At 53.1% G+C, this 20408-nt stretch overlaps 2 protein-coding genes across 6 annotated transcripts in view; both read right to left on the reverse strand.

Moving 5' to 3' along the window:
* Positions 1–1041: 1041 nt before the first annotated feature.
* Positions 1042–12629, reverse strand: SLC2A8 (solute carrier family 2 member 8). Of its 4 annotated transcripts, XM_025360725.1 has the most exons (10): positions 12286–12424; positions 12034–12196; positions 11504–11710; positions 9588–9687; positions 6518–6714; positions 5186–5329; positions 4921–5029; positions 4000–4173; positions 3427–3572; positions 1264–1833 (listed from the first exon to the last, which is right to left on the reverse strand). In XM_025360725.1, the coding sequence occupies exons 1-10, from the start codon at positions 12339–12341 to the stop codon at positions 1696–1698; spliced, it is 1434 nt and encodes a 477-aa protein (XP_025216510.1). In that variant the 5' UTR covers positions 12342–12424; the 3' UTR covers positions 1264–1695. The 4 variants fall into 4 exon arrangements, with proteins under 4 accessions (XP_025216511.1, XP_025216510.1, XP_025216509.1 ...); XM_025360726.1 differs by lacking the exon at positions 3427–3572 and having other exon boundaries at positions 1042–1833; positions 12286–12428; XM_025360724.1 differs by having other exon boundaries at positions 12034–12629.
* Positions 12630–15933: 3304 nt separating this feature from the next.
* GARNL3 (GTPase activating Rap/RanGAP domain like 3) overlaps positions 15934–20408 on the reverse strand; it is a 172226-nt gene continuing 167751 nt past the window's right edge. The window contains exons 29-30 of one of the 2 annotated variants that reach the window (XM_025360304.1): positions 18805–18931; positions 15934–16509 (exon numbers count right to left, since the gene is read on the reverse strand). In XM_025360304.1, coding sequence (XP_025216089.1) covers positions 16338–16509; positions 18805–18931 — 299 coding nt within the window. In that variant the 3' untranslated portion in view covers positions 15934–16337. The remainder of the gene's footprint in view (positions 16510–18804; positions 18932–20408) is intronic. The other variant, XM_025360305.1, reaches the window with a different exon arrangement.

Here is a 20408-nt window from a genome sequence, read left to right on the forward strand (position 1 = left end):
CCTCCTCATCATCTCTCCCCACCTCTTCATCATCTCTCCCCACCTCTTCATCATCTCTCCCCACCTCCCCATCACCTCCCCCCACCTCCCCATTTCTCCTTCATGCTTGCTTTGGCCCATGTTAAGCTTCAGTGTGAAGCTCTGGTGGCAAGAGGGCAGCCAGAGCCCCACATCCATAACCTCCAGGCACAAGGCTGGTGGAAAGAGAACATATCTCAAATGATTTTCATTTTACGTATGTATGTATGTATGTATTTTTGAGACAGAGTCTTGCTCTGTCCCCCAGGCTGGAGTACAGTGGTGTAGCCTCGAATTTCTGGGCTCAAGAGATCCTCCCGTCTCAGCCTCCCAAAGCACTGGGATTATAGGTGTGAGCCACTGTGCCTGGCAGAACAAAATCTCAACAGAGAGGCCGGGCGCGGTGGCTCAAGCCTGTAATCCCAGCACTTTGGGAGGCCGAGACGGGCGAATCACGAGGTCAGGAGATCGAGACCATCCTGGCTAACACGGTGAAACCCCGTCTCTACTAAAAAATACAAAAACTAGCCGGGTGAGGTGGCGGGCGCCTGTAGTCCCAGCTACTCGGGAGGCTGAGGCAGGAGAATGGCGTAAAACCCGGGAGGCGGAGCTTGCAGTGAGTTGAGATCCGGCCACTGCACTCCAGCCTGGACGACAGAGCGAGACTCCATCTCCAAAAAAAAAAAAAAAAAAATCTCAACAGAGATGTTCTCTCTGAAAAGGGGTGGCTGTAAATAGTTTTATTTCTTTATCCGAGTAAATTGTTGTTTCTTCAAATAAATGAGTGAATATTTGTAAAGTGCCTAGGTGAACTATTTTATAGTTCTATATATTTATATATATACTTATATATATATTTTTATATATATAAAATATAGCTATTTTATAGCTGGTGAATAGCTATAAAAAATGACATGAAATCTGTTTTTTAATTTCCCTACAATGAACACATATTACTTAGCTAATTAATAATAAAATTATAAAAGACTTCTGGCTCCATTAAAGTCAACAGAACAAAAGGGTTTTTTTTTTTCTATTTTTTTTAAACTCAACTAGATTTGATGGCTGATGACCCAGGGAACTGAGCCCAAGGAAGGAGCCAGAAATGACTTCTCAGTGCCAAGGGTAAGCTTGGCTGACCGTGAGCAAGTTAAGCCACAGGGTGTCCGGGGCAGCATCTAGTCCTGAAAGTGATGGGAATAAACCCTCTTCAGACTGAGCCTGCACAAAGCCCAGAGACACTGACCTGATTTTCTGTGTCAATCTTTATTTGGCAAACAAAGTTCCTTCCCGATAAGGCAGCCGCGTGAGAGGAGCGACCGGGTGCCCAGCACCCAACCTCCAAAAGCACCTCCAGCCTGAAGACAAAGATCCCAGAGGCCCACCTCCCCTTGCACTGCTTTAGTGTTGCGCATGGAGGGCTGACTGCGGGTCTGCAAAGCTCTAAGGTGTGCCCGAGTCCGCAGAGCAGCAGCCGGAGCTGCAACAGGAGGCGGGTGAGCCGCCTAGCCCCGGGTCGTGGGCTGGAGGGAGCATGCCAGAAAGGAAGGACCCTGCAGACCAAAAGCTCCAGAGGGGCTGTGCTCCTGGATTCTGGCTCCCCTGGGGCAGGCGGGGGCTCTGGGCTTGGGCCCAGCTCGGAGTCACAGGCTTGCTCCATCCCCTAGTGAGTGGCTGTCATCGCCCCTCAAAATGGGCTGTGATTTGTTCCAGAGTCTTTCCTTTGGTTTCAGGGACACAGAACAAGGTGAAAAGGACACTGAAGATGCAGAAAGCGGAGGCAAACCAGAAGGCTCCGTAGGGCCTGAGGACCTCCTGCAGAGAGATGAAAGGCCATGGGTGGACGTGGGGAGAGATCAGGAGGCCCCACGCAATCACTGAGGCAGCTCCGCCACCAGGGGGTCCAGTCCCCTGACCCCAGCCTGCCCTGCCCAAGGCCACAGCCATTTTGTCTCCACCCAGCTCTGGGACATGGAGGACGGTCTGGCATCCAGTCTGATGGCTTGGGCCGAGCACTGTCCAAGATACTGGGGTTGTATGGCTGGGGAAACTGAGGCTCACAGCAATGAAGTGACTGCCTCAAGGCCAGAGACCTGCTATCCAGTGACAGCTGGGCTCCGGCTCTAGGGTCCACAGACCCACCCTCCACCCTCAGCTTTGGCCCCACGCTGAGGCCCCCAGGCGGTTCTTTCATAGTGTGGTGGAAATGGGTGAGACAGGGCAGAGCGAGCATGGCCCCAGGAGCACATGGGGACTCTTGCGGCTAGTGGCATGGAGGCAGGAGTGAGCCATCCCCTTCAGTCAGAGCCCATCCCCGCCACCCCCCACGGCTGTGACCTCCCACATGGCAGAACGAAAAAGGTGCTTCTCAGCTCCTGGTCCTCTGGGACCTGGTGATCTCTCCCTCCTTGAAGGCCTTCTCTTGGCCTCTTGGACATTATCTCTCCTAACAGGACTGTTAGGTCCTTTGTCACCTCCTTCTTGGCTGCTTTTCCTCCTTCCTTTGCTGCCCATCCCCTCCCAGCTGCAGCAAGTAATCTCCACCCCCAGGCATCGGCCCGGCCCCCCAATGTGCTCCCCGGGCAGCCCTGCCTAAGTGGGTCCCAGGCTCTGCGCAGACTCCAGGCTGGCCCCTCACTGACCCGCCCTACCACATCCTAACCCACCCCACCGGGGTTCATTCTCCCACCACTGCCACAGCCTTTCCCACCCTCGTCATAAAGGGGACCGTGTCCATCTTGTTCATTGCTCTCCCTGGCGCCCTGAACGGGCCTGAACATGGTACATGCCAGGAGACCTGTAGGGCATGTCATTTGTTCAGTCATTTGTGATTGACTGAACAAACGACCAGATCATCTGCCCGAGAACTGTCTCTCTGTTGACTGGGAAGCCCCGGGACAGGGTCCACGCCTGTGCCAGTCCATCCGTGAGAAGGCAGCAGCAGGATGAACTGAGTTAATGCTCCCATCAGCCTTAACAGCAAGCTGCTGTTGCTCTCCTCCAGTTTCAACTAAGGAAGCAGGCTCAGAGAAGGTAAGCGTCATACCCAAGGTCACACAGCAAGGAAGTAGCCAGGGTGGGGCTGCAGCCCAGTCCTGTCAACTCTTCCCGTGTAGACCTTAGGCTCAAGGCCCACGTTCCTGACGTTCACGAAGGGGAGAGGCCAGCTGTGCTGTCTGACTGCCAAGACAGTTGGAGGACTCCTGAGGGGTCACAGCCTGGGTTCCCCATCTGGCCCAGCCCATCTGCCTCCACTTCTCCTTGCCCAAGATAGCCAGTGGCCCAGGCATGATGGGGCTCAGGCTGCCTGTAAGGGCCACGACCCTGGGTCTTCTGCAGTACAAGTGGTTTTAGAAAGTGCTGCATGGCTGACTGCACGAATGGGGTGCCGGGGGAGCCCACACTCACCATGAGGCTGCTGAACTCCTTGGTCACGAGAAAGGCCATGAGCCAGTTGGTGAGGACACAGATGCCTGTCGCCACGCCCTTGACATGCAGAGGGAAGATCTCTGACATGAGCAGCCAGGGGATGGGCCCCCAGCCCACCGCAAAGCCTGTGGGAGCGAGACAGGCAAGACAGGCATCAGGGCCCACAGGGCTGGGCTCCTCAGCTCGCCGCAGAGCCAGGAGACCCAGCTTCCCGGCCTGTGGGGCTGAGGGGTCCTGGATCTCAGTGTGGTCCCGCCAGCTCCATGCTTTCCTGCCAAGGCCTCGGCCAGCCTCTTCCCTCCTCAGGCACAGGCTCTGTCTCTGAGATGGGGTCACAACGGGGCCTGCTCAAGGGCTGCTCAGGGGATTAAGTGAAAGGAAAACAGAGGAGCCTAGTTCAGCATCTGCATGTGGTCAGAGCTATAAATGCAGAGCTTGGGACCTGTGAGACTAGAGGTGAGGCTGGGGAAGACCCCACCTGCTGGGAGCCACCAGAGCAGAGCCGGGGGATCGCCTCCCACTCCTCGCCCAGCCTCCCACGGGCCCCCTTACCGGCGATGAAGAGGCACATGCTGCCCACGGCCAGCCAGGCCAGCCCCACGCTGGCATCAACAGGCTCTGCGGAGACAGGCGTCGACAGGGCCATGTGTGAGGAGTTGCCGGGCCCACCCTGGGTCAGCTTGAAGTAGGTGCCGAAGGCGCTCGTGCTGAACACCATGACCACACCTGCAGGCAGGAGGGTGGCAGTGGGTGGGGCGCCCGGGGAATGGCCCAGGGGGCAGCAGCATGGCCTGGATGCCTCTGAGAGGGGCGGGCTCAGCTCCCAGAGAGCGGCCAGCCTGGTGTTCTGGGACCTTGGCTCCAGGAGCCCTGACTGGGTGGCAGCCACCCCGCCTTGGACCTCAGCGATCTGCAAGAAGTTCCTGGAGCAGACCCTCTGGGCCGAGGAAACAGGAGGTACCGGCGCAGCAGCAGCAGCGGGTGACCCTCAGCCCCGACGGTTGTCTTTGCAGCAGCTGCTGGGTACCAATGTCCGTGGGCTGCAGCTCTTGCTGAAGGTCTCACGTGGATCACCTCCCACTCCTCACAATAGCGCTGAGGGAGGCGCTACCATTACCCCCATTTCCCAGAGGGGGAGACTGAGGCTCAGAGAGGTAAAGTCACTTGTCCAAAACGACCCACAAGCTCCTGAGTCACTTCACCTTCCTGGCCCTCAGTGTTCCCATCATAAGCTGGGGCTGTGACGGTGCCTTCTGGTGGGTTCACCAGAGGTCAGAGGCGTGGTGTGGGAGTGCCACTAGCATGGACAGGCCTCCAGTGAGTGCTTGGTGACGAGATGCCGTCAAATCATGGCCACATTAGTCCACGATGTTTGTGATCACAAATGCTCCCTGTCCTCCTCCTGCAGTGTGGTGGCCTGGGCAAAGGCCCTCCAGCCCATGGCGGGGAGGCTGCTCAGGGGTGAGCCCTCACCTGACAAGACCAGGAGCAGCCTCCGCCCTGCTCTGTCCATGATGAGAGCCGCCACAGCTGTGAACAGCACCTGGATGACACCCACGACGACCGAGGCCAGGCTGCTGTCCTGGGGGAGATGGAGCCCAGGCAGGTCAGGCAGGTCAGCCGAGAGCTGGGTCCCTCCCTCTCCAGGCCTGTGCTAGGTGGCTGGGCCCTGGGCTCGGGGAGGAAGCTCCATCTCTGTGGGGGCTGGACGAGGCAGGCCAGGCAGAGGCCCGTTTACCTTGAACTTGGCCTCTTCAAAGATAGTCTCCGCATAGAACATGACAGCGTTGACCCCCGACAGCTGCTGGAAGGCCATCAGGGAGACGCCGATGATGAAGGGCTTGTAGATGCCGGGCTGCCGCAGCAAGGCCAGGTGAAAGCTCTGCTCTGACGGAGACTGGCCATCAGGATTTCTCTCTCCCCTCCCGCAAGGGGCCCCCCTCTATGGGTCCACTGTCCTAAGGCTTGGGGAGTGTGTCGGCTCCTCATCCCAGCGCCCCCTCTGTCCTCAGGTGTGCAGACAAGTCCCAGCCTCCCTATGTGTCAGGTGAGATGACCCTCACCTGCCCAGGGCACTTCCTGATAGGTGGGGGGAGCCACAAAGAGGTAATCTGGGCAAAGAGCAAGCTGGGCTGTCCTCATCCCTGCCACGACCAACACATCCAGCACCTGCCTCAGGTCTGGACATGGCCCTAGCTGAGCACCTCCTACGGCCCTCCCCACTGACCTTCCCTCTCCACTGAACCCATCCTCCTCATTGACCCCGCCCTCCTCACTAAGCCCCGCCTTCCTTCCGCCCACTGAGCCCCACCCACCACTGTGAAGCATGTGCTGACTCCCATGTCACAGGGGAAGAGCTAAGGCTTAGGTGAGGGGCAGCGTGGGAGCTTCAAACCCATGCCTGGGTGACTCTAAAACCCAGACTCTTTTTTTTTTTTTTTTTTTTTTTTTTTTGAGACGGAGTCTGGCTCTGTCGCCCAGGCTGGAGTGCAGTGGCCGGATCTCAGCTCACTGCAAGCTCCGCCTCCCGGGTTTACGCCATTCTCCTGCCTCAGCCTCCCGAGTAGCTGGGACTACAGGCGCCCGCCACCTCGCCCGGCTAGTTTTTTGTATTTTTAGTAGAGACGGGGTTTCCAGGATGGTCTCGATCTCCTGACCTCGTGATCCGCCCGTCTCGGCCTCCCAAAGTGCTGGGACTACAGGCTTGAGCCACCGCGCCCAGCCAAAACCCAGACTCTTAACCATCTACCCTGCCCTACAACTCCCTTGTTAAATCCAAGTCCTCAGCTCTGCCTCTGTATCCCCCACCAGGCCTGGCCATTCTCTTCCTGAGACAGAAAGGGTCAAAGCTCGGCCTTTGCTGGTGACTTCGGAGGCTAGGGCCCAGCTCCGTGTGGTTCCAGCTGTCTTGGCCTGCTCTAAGACAGGAAGCACTGGGACTGTCCTCGCTGAGGGTGGAGGGTGGACAGGCACCTCCCTGTCCCCCCAAAGTGTGGCCTTGGGAACAGGCTGTGCTACCGTCCCGTGACTGCCGTCCCACTCCTGTCAGCTCTGCCTCCCAGCCTCTCACCTGCTCGGCCCCAATGGGGGGGTCTTCCCAGCCCTGCTCGGAGCCCCACAGGAACCGCAGGGCAGCCATGGCCTCCTGGCGCCTGTGCTGAGTCAGCAGGAAGCGCGGGGTCTCGGGCATGACGCACATGAGCAGCAGCATGAGGGAGGGGGGTGCGCAGCCCAGCACAGCCAGCCAGCGCCACTCCAGCACCCAGCCTGCGGGAGGTTGTTGGGGGGAGGCTGGCGTCAGAGCCAGGGTGAGCCAGCCTGGGTCTTGCCAGCCTCAAAGACTCAGCTTCAGAGATGGGGCCTTGCTGCCTCTGCACATCTGCCCTCGTGTTTCCTACTGACATTGCCATTATCACAGCTGTTCATGAAGGCACATGGCACGGGCCAACCACGCCAGCTGTAGAAGCGATGGTGGGTATGACAACGCGGACATTACTAGGCTACATCTGTTCGGCGAAACATTTATGTAGCCACAGAACAAAGGATGAGGTGTTTGCTGCGTGTCCATGTGGTATGATGTGGCACCATTTGTAGAAGAGGTGGGGGAGGGAGGGTAAATATGCATATCCCTCGTATGAACAGACTCTCTGAAGGCTACCAAGAAACAGGCCATGGGGGCTCCCCCAGACAGGAAAGGGACAGAGGTGGAGTAAGCTTTTCACTGGACATTCCCCACGCTGGCCCTTGAGTGTTGAATCATTTGAATGCATTATCTATTCAAAGTATGCATGAAAGTAGAGAGGTGAGAGGGTTTTGCTGTCTTGATGTATGAAGAACAGCACAAGTGCAGAATTGCCTAGCTTTATATAAAGGTTAAAAGGTTCTCTTACAAAGGGGCCTTGGAATAAATGAGTCTAGGGCATTGTTGCTCTAATTATTAATTTTTCCTAAGCCCAAGGCTTACCCATCCCTGGTTCCCGGTGGAAAAATACCTTTTTAAGATAGCCATGATGTCCCTATTTTTCTTCTGTGCTGGGGGTGCAGACAATCGTTCTATGAAGTCTAGTTGTTGGAACATGATTGCCCCAGTGTGAAGGAACGTGTCACCACCATGTCACTGTGTGGAGTTAACGAGTTCACCCACCCCAGTGGATCAAAACTCACAGAAACTGATCGGGAAAGGTCGGAGAAGCAACAAGCACATATTCAGATGAGCTGAAGATAGTGCCACGGGTGGGTGGACACCTAGTACCTGTCCCCAAAATGATGAATGTCAACGCCTGCAGACAGTGGAGACTTTGGTTTACTCAGGTCTCTCGAGGTAGCCAGATCGCTGGCAGGATTCTGAATTAGGGTAGTTAAGTGGGTAAAAATGAAAGACCAAACACCTGTGTATCATCCGCCCTGAAGATCCAGAGGGCTTGTGCCCTGGGCCAGGCCATAGCCCGTCAGGCATCCGAGGCCTCCTACCCCAATGATCCCCATGGTTCTCAAGTCCTTCCTTGACAGTTCTCATTTGGAACCCACTGTTAGGCACTTTTCATGTGTCAATTTAATGGACAGGTACTGGACTAGGTGAGGTTATGCCCATTTCAAGACAGAGAAACTGAGGCTTCCAGAGGTGGTGTGACTTGGCCAAGGTCATGCAGCACGTAGGAGAGGCTATCCCCAAACCCAGGATGGTCAGATTTGAAGCCTGCCCTCATTTTTTTTTTTTTTTTTCTGAGACAGAGTCTCACTGTGTCGCCCACACTGGAGTGCAGTGGCATGATCTCAGCTCACTGAAACCTCAGCCTCCCAGGTTCAAGCAATTCCTGTGCCTCAGCCCCCCAGGTAGCTGGGATTACAGGTGCCCACCACCACGCCCGGCTAATTTTTGTATTTTTAATAGAGATGGGGTTTCACCATATTGGCCAGGCTGATCTCGAACTCCTGACCTCAAGTGATCTGCCCGCCTCGGCCCCCCAAAGTGCTGGGATTACAGGCATGAGCCACAGGGTCTGGCCTCTAAAGCCTGGCCTCTTTCTTTCTTTTTTTTTTTTTTTTTTGAGACGGAGTCTCGCTCTGTTGCCCAGGCTGGAGTGCCGTGGCCGGATCTCAGCTCACTGCAAGCTCCGCCTCCCGGGTTTACGCCATTCTCCTGCCTCAGCCTCCCGAGTAGCTGGGACTACAGGCGCCCACCACCTCACCCGGCTAGTTTTTTGTATTTTTTAGTAGAGACGGGGTTTCACCGTGTTAGCCAGGATGGTCTCGATCTCCTGACCTCGTGATCCGCCCATCTCGGGCTCCCAAAGTGCTGGGATTACAGGCTTGAGCCACCGCGCCCGGCCTGCCTGGCCTCTTTCTAATGAGAACACACCTGCCTCCTGAAGCTTCTTCATGCTGGCCCAGCTTTGCCCCTCGGGGTCGCCAGGACCTGGCCTCCTTCACGTTGCAACTCGCTGACATGGTGAATCCAGCACTGACATTCTCAGGGGGACTTGCTCAGCCCTTCAGATGCCTGGGCTGAAGATTCTTACAGGGACCCCCCACTTCTGGAGCCCTCTGGTTTGTCACTGCACAGTAAGGTACTGACCTAACCAGTCAGCCCTTCCCACACCCCTAGAGGGGGCTTCAGGAAAGATGAGGATATCACCTTCTCCAGCTCTCCTTGGAACTCAGTCATAAGACACACCTATCAGTCGGGCGCAGTGGCTCACACCTGAAATCCCAGAACTTTGGGAAGCTGAGGTGGGCGGATCACGAGGTCAGGAGATCAAGACCATCCTGGCTAACACAGTGAAACTCCGTTTCTACTAAAAATACAAAAAATTAGCTGGGCGTGGTGGCACGCACCTGTAATCCCACCTACTTGGGAAGCTGAGACAGGAGAATCGCTTGAACCCAGGAGATGGAGGTTGCAGTGAGCCACCACTGCACTCCAGCCTGGGTGACAGAGCGAGACTCTGTCTCAAAAAAAAAAAAAAAAAAAAAAGACTCACCTATCCCAAGGTCCCAGGAAGGTGATCTGGAGCCTGGTGTGTTGGGCACTGGCTGTGTGACCTCAGACAAGTCCCTTGACCTCTCTGAACCTCTGTTTACACATCTGTAAAATGGCCACATGACCACAAACAGGAAGCAAGAGATAATGACAACTATACCTGCCAGGTAGGCCAGGAGGATGCCGACGACGACCATCAGCTGCACACAAGAGCCGAGCAAGCCCCGGACTGCTGGGTAGGCGATTTCAGAGATGTAGACCTGCCAGCAACAAGATGAGGATTTAGGGCTGGGCGCAGTGGCTCACTCCTGCAATCCCAGCACTTTGGGAGGCCGAGGCGGGCAGATCACCAGAGGTCGGGAGATCGAGACCGGCCTGACCAACAGGGAGAAACCCCATCTCTACTAAAAATACAAAATTAGCTGGGCCTGGTGGCACGCGTCTGTAATCCCGGCTACTCAGGAGGCTGAAGGAGGAGAGTCACTTGAACCTGGGAGGTGGAGGTTGTGGTGAGCCAAGATCTCACCATTGCATTCCAGCCTGGGCAAAAAGAGCGAAACTCCGTCTTAAAAATAAACAAATAAAAATTTTAAAAAAATTTAAAAATTTTAAAAATTAAAAAAAAAAAAAAAAAAAAGATGAGGCTTTACTCAGGCTCCAAGAGTTCTTAAAACAGAAAGGTCTCAACCATTCAGAGCTGAGGAAAGTCCTTGCGGGGGGTTATGGCAGGTCCCGAGGCCCCTTAGTGGAACCTGCCCAAGTGAGCAGAGCCATCCCCAGGTCCTCACCACTGAAAGGTCTGTGGCAGGCGTTTAAAGGGGATTAAAGGTAACAGAGAGGGCTGCATGTGATGACGAGGCAGTGGGCACAGAGCTTCTCAGGCCTTCATTTAATGGGCACAGACACCCTGGGTAAAACGTAGATTCCGATGCAGTAGGTCTAGGCAGGCAAAAGATTCCACCTTGCTAACCAGCTCCATGTGTGCCCACCCAGGATCCTAGCCCAGGGCCCACGCTTTGAGTGGTGGCCTTGGACCAGAAGCACGAACTCTCTGCCTCAGTCACTAGGCACTGCTCCCTCCTGAGCCCACAGGCCACCAGGCCCTCACCCATGCATCTAAGGTTATTCCATAGCTTAAGCCCTAACACAGGTGTGTTTCTGCCCAGTTAAAAAAACCACAGACATAAAAGGTCCAGCTTCTTCCCCACCCTCTTCTGGTCCAGCTGCTGCTGCCAGTTAACAAATGCTGGTGAAATGAGCACCCGGGAGGGCCCTGAGTGGCTGCTTTCAACCTCACTTGGGTGAGATATTGTCCACGCCCATGGCTGGGGGCAGTTCATGGGTCACCAAGCTGTCAGGGTCCAGTCCTCTATAAGCCATGCCAGGGGCTGTCTACCCAAAGTCACACTGAATCCTGACCACTACCTGAGGGATTAATGCCATAATCCCTGTTTTCCAGGGAAGGAAACTGAGGCCCAGGCAGACACTCTGCTCAGGTCAATGGCAGAACCAGGATTTGACCCAGATGTTCGGGACTCCCAAGTGGGCAGCCTGGGTCAGGAGGGGGAAAGGGGGAAGATGGGGAAGCCAGAGGGGCTGGCCTGTGACAAGGAAAGGGGAACACAGACCAGCAGCCTTTGCCCCAGGAGAAACCAGGACAGGAACTTCCTGCTAATTGCAGTCATTGACCCGAAGCCAGGGATGAAAACCATAATGTTGGGAGTGGGCTCCTATGGATCATCCGCAGGTCTGCAGAGCAAAAGACGGGCACGGCTAAGTGGGATAATCCTGGGTTCCAGCAACTGCTTCCCATCTGACTAGCTGTGGACCCTGCCTGGGCAAAGGACTTCACCTTTCCGAGACTGCATGTCATGACCTCAGTGTAAAATGGAGACAGCAGCAGGATCCTTCCCAGGGTGGACGGGAGGGACCGCGAGATAACGCAGGGACTTCAAGCCTGGCACCTATAAGGTCCCGCCAGGGGAAGCCGCGCCCCCAGGACTGAGGAACGGTTTGTCCACTCCTCTTCCGTCTGAGGCCGCGCAAGACAGGACACTCGCGAGACGAGACACTCACCGGGGCCACTAGGGAAGCAACACCGCAGGCCAGGCCGGTGAGGAGGCGGCCCCCCAGCAACATCCACAGGTCTTGGGCCGCGGTGATGACGGCAAAGCCGGCCACGAAGGGCACGGAGCACAGCAGGAGGCTCAGCTTGCGCCCGGCACGGTCCACCAGCCAGCCGCCCAGCACTCCCCCTGCCGCAGCACCTAGGGTCACGATGGCCTGGGGGCGGGCGGCGGCTGAGGAGGGGGCGCCGAAGCCGCAGCCCATCCCTCCCTCCGCCCACGCCCCGCGGGCTCAGAGGGAAGGGGGAGACTCCAGGCAAGTGAGCCGGGGCCCAGCGCCTGTCCCGAGGGGAGGGGTAGGGGGCTGAGGGGTCCGCCGCTTGTCCCGAGGGGAAGGGTGGGGGACCAAGGAACTCGATGCCTATCCCGAAAGGCGCGATGCCCGTCTCGTGGGGAAGGGCGGTGGCGGAGGGGCCCGATGCCTGTCCCGAGAGGAGGGCGCGGGGTCCCAGGGCTGGAGGGGCGAGTCCGGGGCCTCACCCCGAACCAGGAGGCGGCAGTGTCGTCCAGGTGCGGGGCCGGGGGCGCGGCGCGCTGCAGACTCGGGATGGCCGGGGAGCTGTAGCCGAGCGCGAAGCCGAAGCTGAGTGGGCCCAGGGCAGCGGCGAAGGCGGCGAGGAAGACGCGGCGGCCGCGGGGCGCGCTGCGGTGACAGGACCGAGGGTGAGCGGAGCGGACGCGGAGGGGCGGGAGGGCGAGGCCGCGTCCGGGCCCGGGTTCCCCGGGGCTCACCTGCCGCCAGGCGGCCCCAGAAGCGGCTGGGTTTCCTCTGGGTCCTCGGGCGTCATGTCCGCGGCCAACGCCGATCGGCCAGCTCCGGTGCCTGAACCGCCACCGGCCCCGCGAGTGCGGCCGGCACCGGCCTCTCGCAGCCAATGGGCGGCGGGGGACGGGGGGACGGTGCTGGGCAGTATCGGAATCGCAGAGCAGAAGCAGCCAATAGGAATGCAAGGCGGGATTAGCGAATACGCTAGGACCCGCCCTCATATTAAAGTAGACCAATGGAAGCATAACGCTGATGAGCAAAGCGCGCTGGAACCGCCCCTAGGACGGAAAGGCCCTAGGTACGGGTGGGCGGAGTTTCCGTCTGGGAGCACACAATCACCCAATTGGATTGTAGTGCGAGCCCGTAGACGGGGCCAGAGAGCTGCCTCAGAACTGAGCTGGCCAATGAGGTTGGAGGGAGGAGTTTTTTTTTCTGGCACCGCCTCTCAATCTAGCTTTAACCAATGAGGGTAGGGGCGGGGCGAAGGCGGAGCACGTGGGCCTCAGCCCGAGACTTCCCACCCCCAACTCTGAGAAGCTGCAAGTGTCCTGCCGGGTCCGGTTTGCAGTTCCTGCCCCGCGTTAATCGCTGCCCTGGGGCTTGTATTGGAGGTATCTGACCTCTGCCTGGGCCCAGATCTGCAGGGGAGAGAGCCTCTAGGCAGACTGTCCTGGGCCGCCTCCCTCTCCTCTCGGACGCCAAGACTGGTCATACGCTCCCGCTAGGCTGCTGGCGGCGGAGGCGTGGCCCTGTGCACCGAAACCCATCTTCATGCTTCCCAGATTGCTGAAGGCTCGGGTCTCCAGGTGCTAAGGACCAGTGGTAGGCGGGGTACCCCACGCCCTCTGTGTGACAGATCGGGGCTTCACTCCCCCTCTTAAGTGTCACTCACTTCACAGCGAGTCCTGACTCTTGAATCTTCATCTACCTGTCTCCGAATTTTGAGTTCCCTGTAGATTTTAATGCCGCCTTCTCCCCGTGTGCACCCAAGTCGAATGATGAGGCACTGTTGGATCTCACCAGTTGTACCCAATTCATACCCAACACTCTGGTTGCAGACAGCTGCGGTGGAATGCTGGTGTAATTCTGGAAAGAGCCAGGGCATGGGAGTAAGAGGCTTGGCTTGTAATCCCTCTCTGGGCCTTGTGTTTCCTCATCTCTAAGTGGGGATGACCATTATCTTCCAGGAGAGTTGTGAAGCAAGGTAATGTATATAAGACATATGAAGCACTCAAAGGCTAACCGGTATGATGAAGATAGTCATTTGACATACTGCAGTCACCTGATGGTTCTAGCAACCAACATTTTTCAATCCTGACCACAAGACTATCTTTAAAGACTTAGGCAACTGCCCTTCTGTACTCCCACAGCATCTAGTGCTTGATAACTCAAGTGCTTGATAACACAAAGCAGTGATAAATGCTGTGATAATAACTCAAGCACTAGATGTGTATTCTTATCACAGCATTTATCACTGCTTTGTGACCCCTGTTTACTTCTGTCCTTCCCCAATGGACATGACCTCCTCTGGAGAGGAGGCACTTGGTGTTTGCAGAGTGAATCAGTGCCTCAAACTCCCTGGGCAGACACTGCACTTAGATGATTTTCTGTGTGACTCAGCCAGTCAGGTACACAGAAAGGATTGTGCAGGCAGGGTGCTCCTCACCCTATGGCCGATGGCTTCCCTTCCCGTGAGTGTGCAGAACTCACTTATTGGCCTTTGTAAACAAATAATGTTGCGAGAGCAGCCTCTTGCCCCCTTTTCATAGGCAAAGCACCATCAGCCTGACCAGTAGGGTCCACCTCTTGCCCTCGCTACATCCCTCCTCAGACCTGTGACTCTTGTCAAATTGTGGATAGCTCTAATGTTGCTGATTTGGAAGAATGCTCTAAAATAGTCCTTGGATTTTTTTATGCTATGCTGTGAAGCAAGAAACTTCAGGAAAAAAAAAAGGAAAAACACAGATACAAGCTCATAAAGCTTACAAATTAGATGAACATGAAAAACACCAGCCAGATCCAGCTGACACAAGGCACTTAGCCTGGCTCTGCATGGCAGACATGGGGAAAGCAAGGGCTCTGCAGTCAAAGAACTTGCAGGTTCAAACCATTGCCCCTTTTTGAGCCTGTTTCCTTATTTGAAAAGCAAGGATAATAAAACATAATTCATTAAACTGTTGGTGGGGTTGAGACAGTGTTTTTTCCCCCCTATATAGGAAAAGGGCATAAAAAACACGGAGGAAGAACGGGCATGCTAACTGCTGCAAAGAATATGAGCAGACACACGTGGCTATACACAGCCCCATCTGGGTATACCTAAATACCACTGGCTTCACTACTCTTGCCTCTTGCCTTCTGCCAAAGATGAACCAAGCAACCTTCCGCTTGGGTTATCATGCTGATCTGTTTGTACAAAAGACAGACAGGGGAGCTCTCCCCACAGTGTGCAAGGCCCACTAGGAGGTACGACCCAAACTTCTATAAAATCTGTCAGACCAAGGTCCTGTCAAACTCAGTTCTCCACACTCACAAAGAAGGCCTGCTGGCCGGGCGCGGTGGCTCACACCTGTAATCCCAGCACTTTGGGAGGCCAAGGAAGGCGGATCACGAGGTCAGGAGTTCGAGACCAGCCTGGCCAACATGGTGAAACCCCATCTCTACCAAAATACAAAAATTAGCTGAGCGTGGTGGTGCGCACCTGTAATCCCAGCTACTCAGGAGGCTGAGGCAGGAGAATCGCTTGAACCTGGGAGGTGGAGGTTGCAGTGAACTGAGATCGTGCCATTGTACTCCAGCCTGGGCAATAGAGTGAGAATCTGTCTAAAAAAAAAAAGGCCTGCAGAAGAACTCTTCTGAGCTGCTTTAATGGGGTAGGTAACAGGAATAATGTAAGTAGGAAAAGATAGAATAAAATTGAAATGGCTAGAATAAAGCCAAAGTAAAATACCTTCTTCACACAGATTAAAATATTTGCAAACAATGCTAATGAAACTGGATTTCCCCTTGGGTAGGTGGCTGAGATTTCACTTTCTTTTGCACTTGGCCCAGTCCACATTTCTTTCTGCTCACACTGGAGAAGGAGCCAGGAAAGGCAGATAAACCAAATTATTATCTTCATATCATTTATGTGAAAGAGTGAAGGGGACTCAACAAGAAGGAGGGGTTTGAGAATGCTTTCTTTTTTTTTTTCTTTTCTTTTCCTTTTTTTTTTTTTTTTTTTTGAGACAGGGTCTCCCTCTGTTGTCCAGGCAGGAGTACAGTGGTGCGATCTTAGCTCACTGCAGCTTTGAACTCCTGGGCTCAAGTGATCCTTCCACCTTGGCCTCCCAAAGCACTGGGATTACAATGAGAATACTTTTAACCACAAGGAGTAGCTGTTCTCTTGTTACATTATTGCAGAGTAACAATAAAACCACACAAAATAATCTGAAGACTTTTGACAAGCTCCTATGCCTTAATATTTTTCATGAGATGCAGGGAATAAGGAGGAGCTTCTAAGATCTAACCATTCAGCTTTTCTCAAAAGTCTACAGGCAGGAATGCAGCTGGTTCCAATCACAGTGAACTGAAACAGCAACTGGGGCCAAAGGTGCAGAAAGAAAACTTACTTATAATAAAGTTAAAAAGCAATGACTTTTCTTTATAAAAGAAACACATTATGTGACATAAATCAAAACTCTAATGAAAAAATTTTCCATCTAAGTATATAAAATATGAGAAGGTTGCAGTAAATAAGAATGAATATTTTTGATTTATTCAAAGTTTCAATCTAAAACCTCAATGAAATCTACCACCTTTATTACAAGGGGACTGATGGTTCCTGAACAGAAAGAAACAAAGGTCAGGAAAGATGGCACCGGACATTGGAGAGGGAACTGGCCGAGTGTGCAGAAGGTTTGGTCCAATAGATCACTGACAGGCTAAAAGCCACATTTTGTTGAGAAATGACAGCAGAACTGTTTAAAGAGTATAAATCTCCATAAGAAAACTAAAGATGGCAAATGAGATTTGAACTCTGTTACTTCAAGTCAATAATGTCTTCATCGGAGAAAGCCGTGAGCTGGAAGGGGCTGCTGCTGGAGACCGGGCTGCCCTCTCTGTCTGCAACAGGGTCCTGGTCAGAGCTGGTTGAGTGCCCCTCAGGGTTGGCTTCGGAAGTAGAAGCACTTTCCAAGGAGCCTGATGGGATCCTAGAAGAGACAAGTCACTGTAAGAGGATCTGTGGGAGTATTGTGGAACTGGGACTATTTTTTTCTGGCAATTTCCTGTTCATCTGAGCTCATGAGCTTGGCTCCCCAAACCCTCACTGTTATGTGGTAGAGGTGGGGAAGTGCTGGAATGCCACCCCCATCACCTCAGGGGGTTGTGAGGATTAAAGGCCGAGTGTGTGACACATGGAAGGTGTTTGTGAGGCATTATTTACCTACCTTTCTAAAGTGCAAATCTAGATAATGTCACCCTGCCTAAAACCCTCCCATGGGTGCCCAGGGCCAGAGGATCAGGCTGAAACTCATAACCAAGGTTCCAGGACTGGGCCTGTGACCCCTCCAGCCTTCCAGGGCACCCCTGACTCCCTCTGTTTCCTCCAGCTTCTCAGGACTCTTCTCAATAGCTGCGTATTAATTTGACCAAAATTAGTTTCCACTTCTCAGGGAGTTAATGCATTCCACAAATACTCATTGGCCTGCAAAAGCCCACCTGACCCAACTGCTGCCCACTCTCGGCCTCACACGGTTCCTGGCTCCATTCTCTACGCTCAAGTCTGTCCACTCTTCCTCCTGCCTTTTAACTGGCCATGCTAGGCCTGCTGCAGGGCCCTTGCCCTGAGGTCGTTGCTGTCAGAAGGGCTGTTCCCCTAGCTTCTTACCATTCATTCCAAGCCCAGCCCAATGCTACTTCCTCAAAAAGCTTTCCTTGAGCTCTCTCTCAGAGTAGACCTTCTACCTGCCAGCCCTGTCACTTCTTTTTCATTTCTTTATAGCACTTGTCACTATTTGAAATGATTTTATTTGATACTTGTTTACAGGTTTGCTCTCTGTTTTCCCACACTAGAATGCAAAGTCCCTGAGGGCAGGGGCCTTGTCAGGTTATGACTTATGAGAGGAGGCTCAGCCTCCCCTGATGTTTGAGACCCTCTCTGCCCCAGGTGTGGGCTGGATGGCAACCCCTTGTTACACATCACCTGCCATGCTGGAATGCAGTAATTGTCTGGACCCTTGTTGGTCTTTGCCACTGGCCTGGGAACCCCTTGAAGGCACAGGTTGGGGCTTAGTCCTTTCCATATCTTAACACATTCTTGGGTGCTCCAAGAATGTATGTTGAGCGAATGAATGAAGCTTGGATATACGAACTTATCACTCTCCACACTTGAAGCATGTGTGATGTTGCTTGAAGGACAACAGAGATCTTATAGGACAAATCAGTGTGACTTAATTACTATTCACTGACATGTGATGCTGAGCTGGCATTCAGATAGGCTGGACTGTGTATGTGCTACCAGTACTGCATTCCTGCATAGACAGCACCTATTTCTCTGCAGTCTTACTGTTTTGTTTTGGTTTTTTTTTGAGACGGGGTCTTGCTCTGTTACCCAGGCTGGAGTGCAGTGGTGTGATCATGGCTCACGGCAGCCTTGACCTCCCAGAAGGAGGTGATCTTCCCACCTTAGCCTCCCAAGTAACTGGGACTACAGGCACACACCACCAGATCCAGCTAATTTTTTTTTTTTTTGTAGAGATGGGTCTTGCCGTATTGCCCAGGCTGGGATTGAACTCTTGGGCTCAGGTGACCTTCCCTTCTCAGCCTCCCAAAGTGTTGGGATTACAGGCATAAGCCACCATGCCTAGCAGGCATTTTTATTTTAAAAACTCTCTGTCGATCTGGTGAGGAAAAAGTCTCTCTCTCTCCATATATATATACATATATAAAAATATACATATATAAAATATAAAAATATATATATATAAATATATATATCTTGCTCTGTTGCCCAGGCTGTAGTACAGTGGCATGATTTTGGCTGACTGCAGCCTCCACCTCTCACATTGAAGCGATTCTTCTGCCTCAACCTCCCAAGCAGCTGGGACCACAGGGATGTGCCACCACGCCTGGCTAATTTTTGTATTTTTAGTAGAGACGGGGTTTCACTGTGTTGGCCAACCTAGTCTCGAACTCCTGACCTTGGGTGATCTGCCCGCCTCAGCCTCCCAAAGTGCTGGGATTAAAGGCATGAGCCACTGCGCCCGGCCTGGTCTCAATATATTTGAATGAGCATTTGACTGCTGGTATGTGTGCCCATTTGTCTAGATCCCTCCCCGGCAGGCCTGAGGGTCTGGGTACCCTCAGAGAGGAGCAGGCTGCTGGCCCTCTGCTGTAGCTGCCAAAGGGGCCACTAGTGGCATCATCAATCCACAGAAGGGGCCTCCTGGGCAGTGCTGTGACTCACAGGTCCACCACCCCGAGCAGGGGCCTCTCCATCTCTTTACCTGTCACTGCTAGATGACCTCACTGCCCCTGGCTTGGGGCCTCCTTGGCTTTCTTCTAACCGCTTCCGGGGTTTTGATTTGGCCTTTGGCGCTCCTTCTGACTTGGGTCCACCTTCATCCGAGAGGCCTGGATTGAGAATCATAGGTCAGAGGGTCACTACCACAGGGCTGCCACGGAGACAGAAAAGACCCTTATTTTTTCTTGGTTGGGAACTGGTGCATTGTTGTGCTAGAGTCAGGAAGAAAGATGATAGAATATATATTTTCAAATTATTGGTTTTCTTGTTGGTAGAAGGTTTTTATTTTCTGATTATAAAGTATACACACATTGCAAAAAAATTAGAGACTCAAAGAGCCTAATGAGGAGAGATCATCTACAGTCCTACCGCTGATAACCCTGTAATTCTCCAATTCAGAGGTTCCGTTTTGCAAAAGTTCAGTGGTTTGTAAACAGTGGTGGGCAGATCAAGCTTTGATATGGAAGACTGCATTAAAAATAGCAATACATTTATTTTAAAAACACAGTGGAAGGCACCAACTTGAAAAACCAATGGACTTTGTTAGTGTCAAGGCCTGCCCTGTCAGGTGGCCTGAATCCCCTCCTCCAGTTGTTCAGGGAATATTACTGCAGGGCAGGGATGTGCTCAGGCCACCTGTCACACAGATCCCAATCTAAGTTTTCAAACCAGTTTTTACTGGTTTATCATGTCACTTCCATTTTTCCTTATTTTGTTTCCACAAATCTGAACAAAAAGGTTTCTAACAGTTTAACCTTTTCACACTTATCAGGGGCTTTATGTTTCTCTGGTTTGGCCTCTCATCTTTTTTTTTTTTTTTAAAGACAGGGTGTCTCTCTGTCACCTAGGCTGGAGTGCAGTGGTGTCACCATGGCTCCCTGTAGCCTTGACCTCCTGGACTCAATTGATTCTCTTGCCTCAGCTTCTTGAGTAGCTGGGACTATAGGCGCATGTCACTATGGCTGACTAATTTTTTTGTATTTTTTGTAGAGATGGGGTTTCACCATTTTACCCAGGCTGGTCTTGAACTCCTGAACTCAAGTGATCTCCTGCCTCAGCCTCTCCCAAAATGCTGGGATAACAGGTGTGAACCCAGTGCCATATTAATACTGAGAGAAAAGAGCTCAACATGTATCTTTCATCTGTTCCATCCACAGACCTGCCCCCACTGTCTAGGGCTGGGAGAAGTAATAAGGGAACTGAACACACACGTGTAAAAATATGGTACATTTCCACTTTGGGATATACCAACATAAAATGTTGCCTGAGGACTGTGGGATATAAATCCTTCTAGACACCTTTCTAGGAAATCATATATAGATTGGTACTTTTATTTTTAAAAATGGTATCAGACTAGACATAGTGTTTTATAAACTGCCCATTTCCCCCCTTCACATGGCTTGGGCAGCTTTCCACACCAATAAATATAGATCAACAACATCACTGTTGGTGGCTACACTATAGTGTATTCCTTGGTATAGATGTATTAGAACTTACTTATAAATCCCTTCTTAAAAGGAAAGTTTCCTTTTAAACTCATTGTTTTTGAGGACAATTCATATCCAAAGATAAAACCAGCTGCTCTGT

The sequence above is a fragment of the Theropithecus gelada genome, chromosome 15 (assembly GCF_003255815.1).
Source record: "Theropithecus gelada isolate Dixy chromosome 15, Tgel_1.0, whole genome shotgun sequence".
Taxonomy (NCBI): Eukaryota; Metazoa; Chordata; class Mammalia; order Primates; family Cercopithecidae; genus Theropithecus; species Theropithecus gelada.

Bases quoted from the DNA above. Each gene is read 5' to 3' on its own strand.
- SLC2A8 (XM_025360724.1), bottom strand. From the start codon at position 12,564: ATGCTTCCATTGGTCTACTTTAATATGAGGGCGGGTCCTAGCGTATTC. The intron at 6,715-9,587 runs GTATAGTTGTCA...AACCTCCCGCAG, and splicing joins CCTCCTGGCCTACCTGGCAG to GCTGGGTGCTGGAGTGGCGC. The intron at 5,030-5,185 runs GTAAACGGGCCT...CATCTCCCCCAG, and splicing joins TTGAAGAGGCCAAGTTCAAG to GACAGCAGCCTGGCCTCGGT.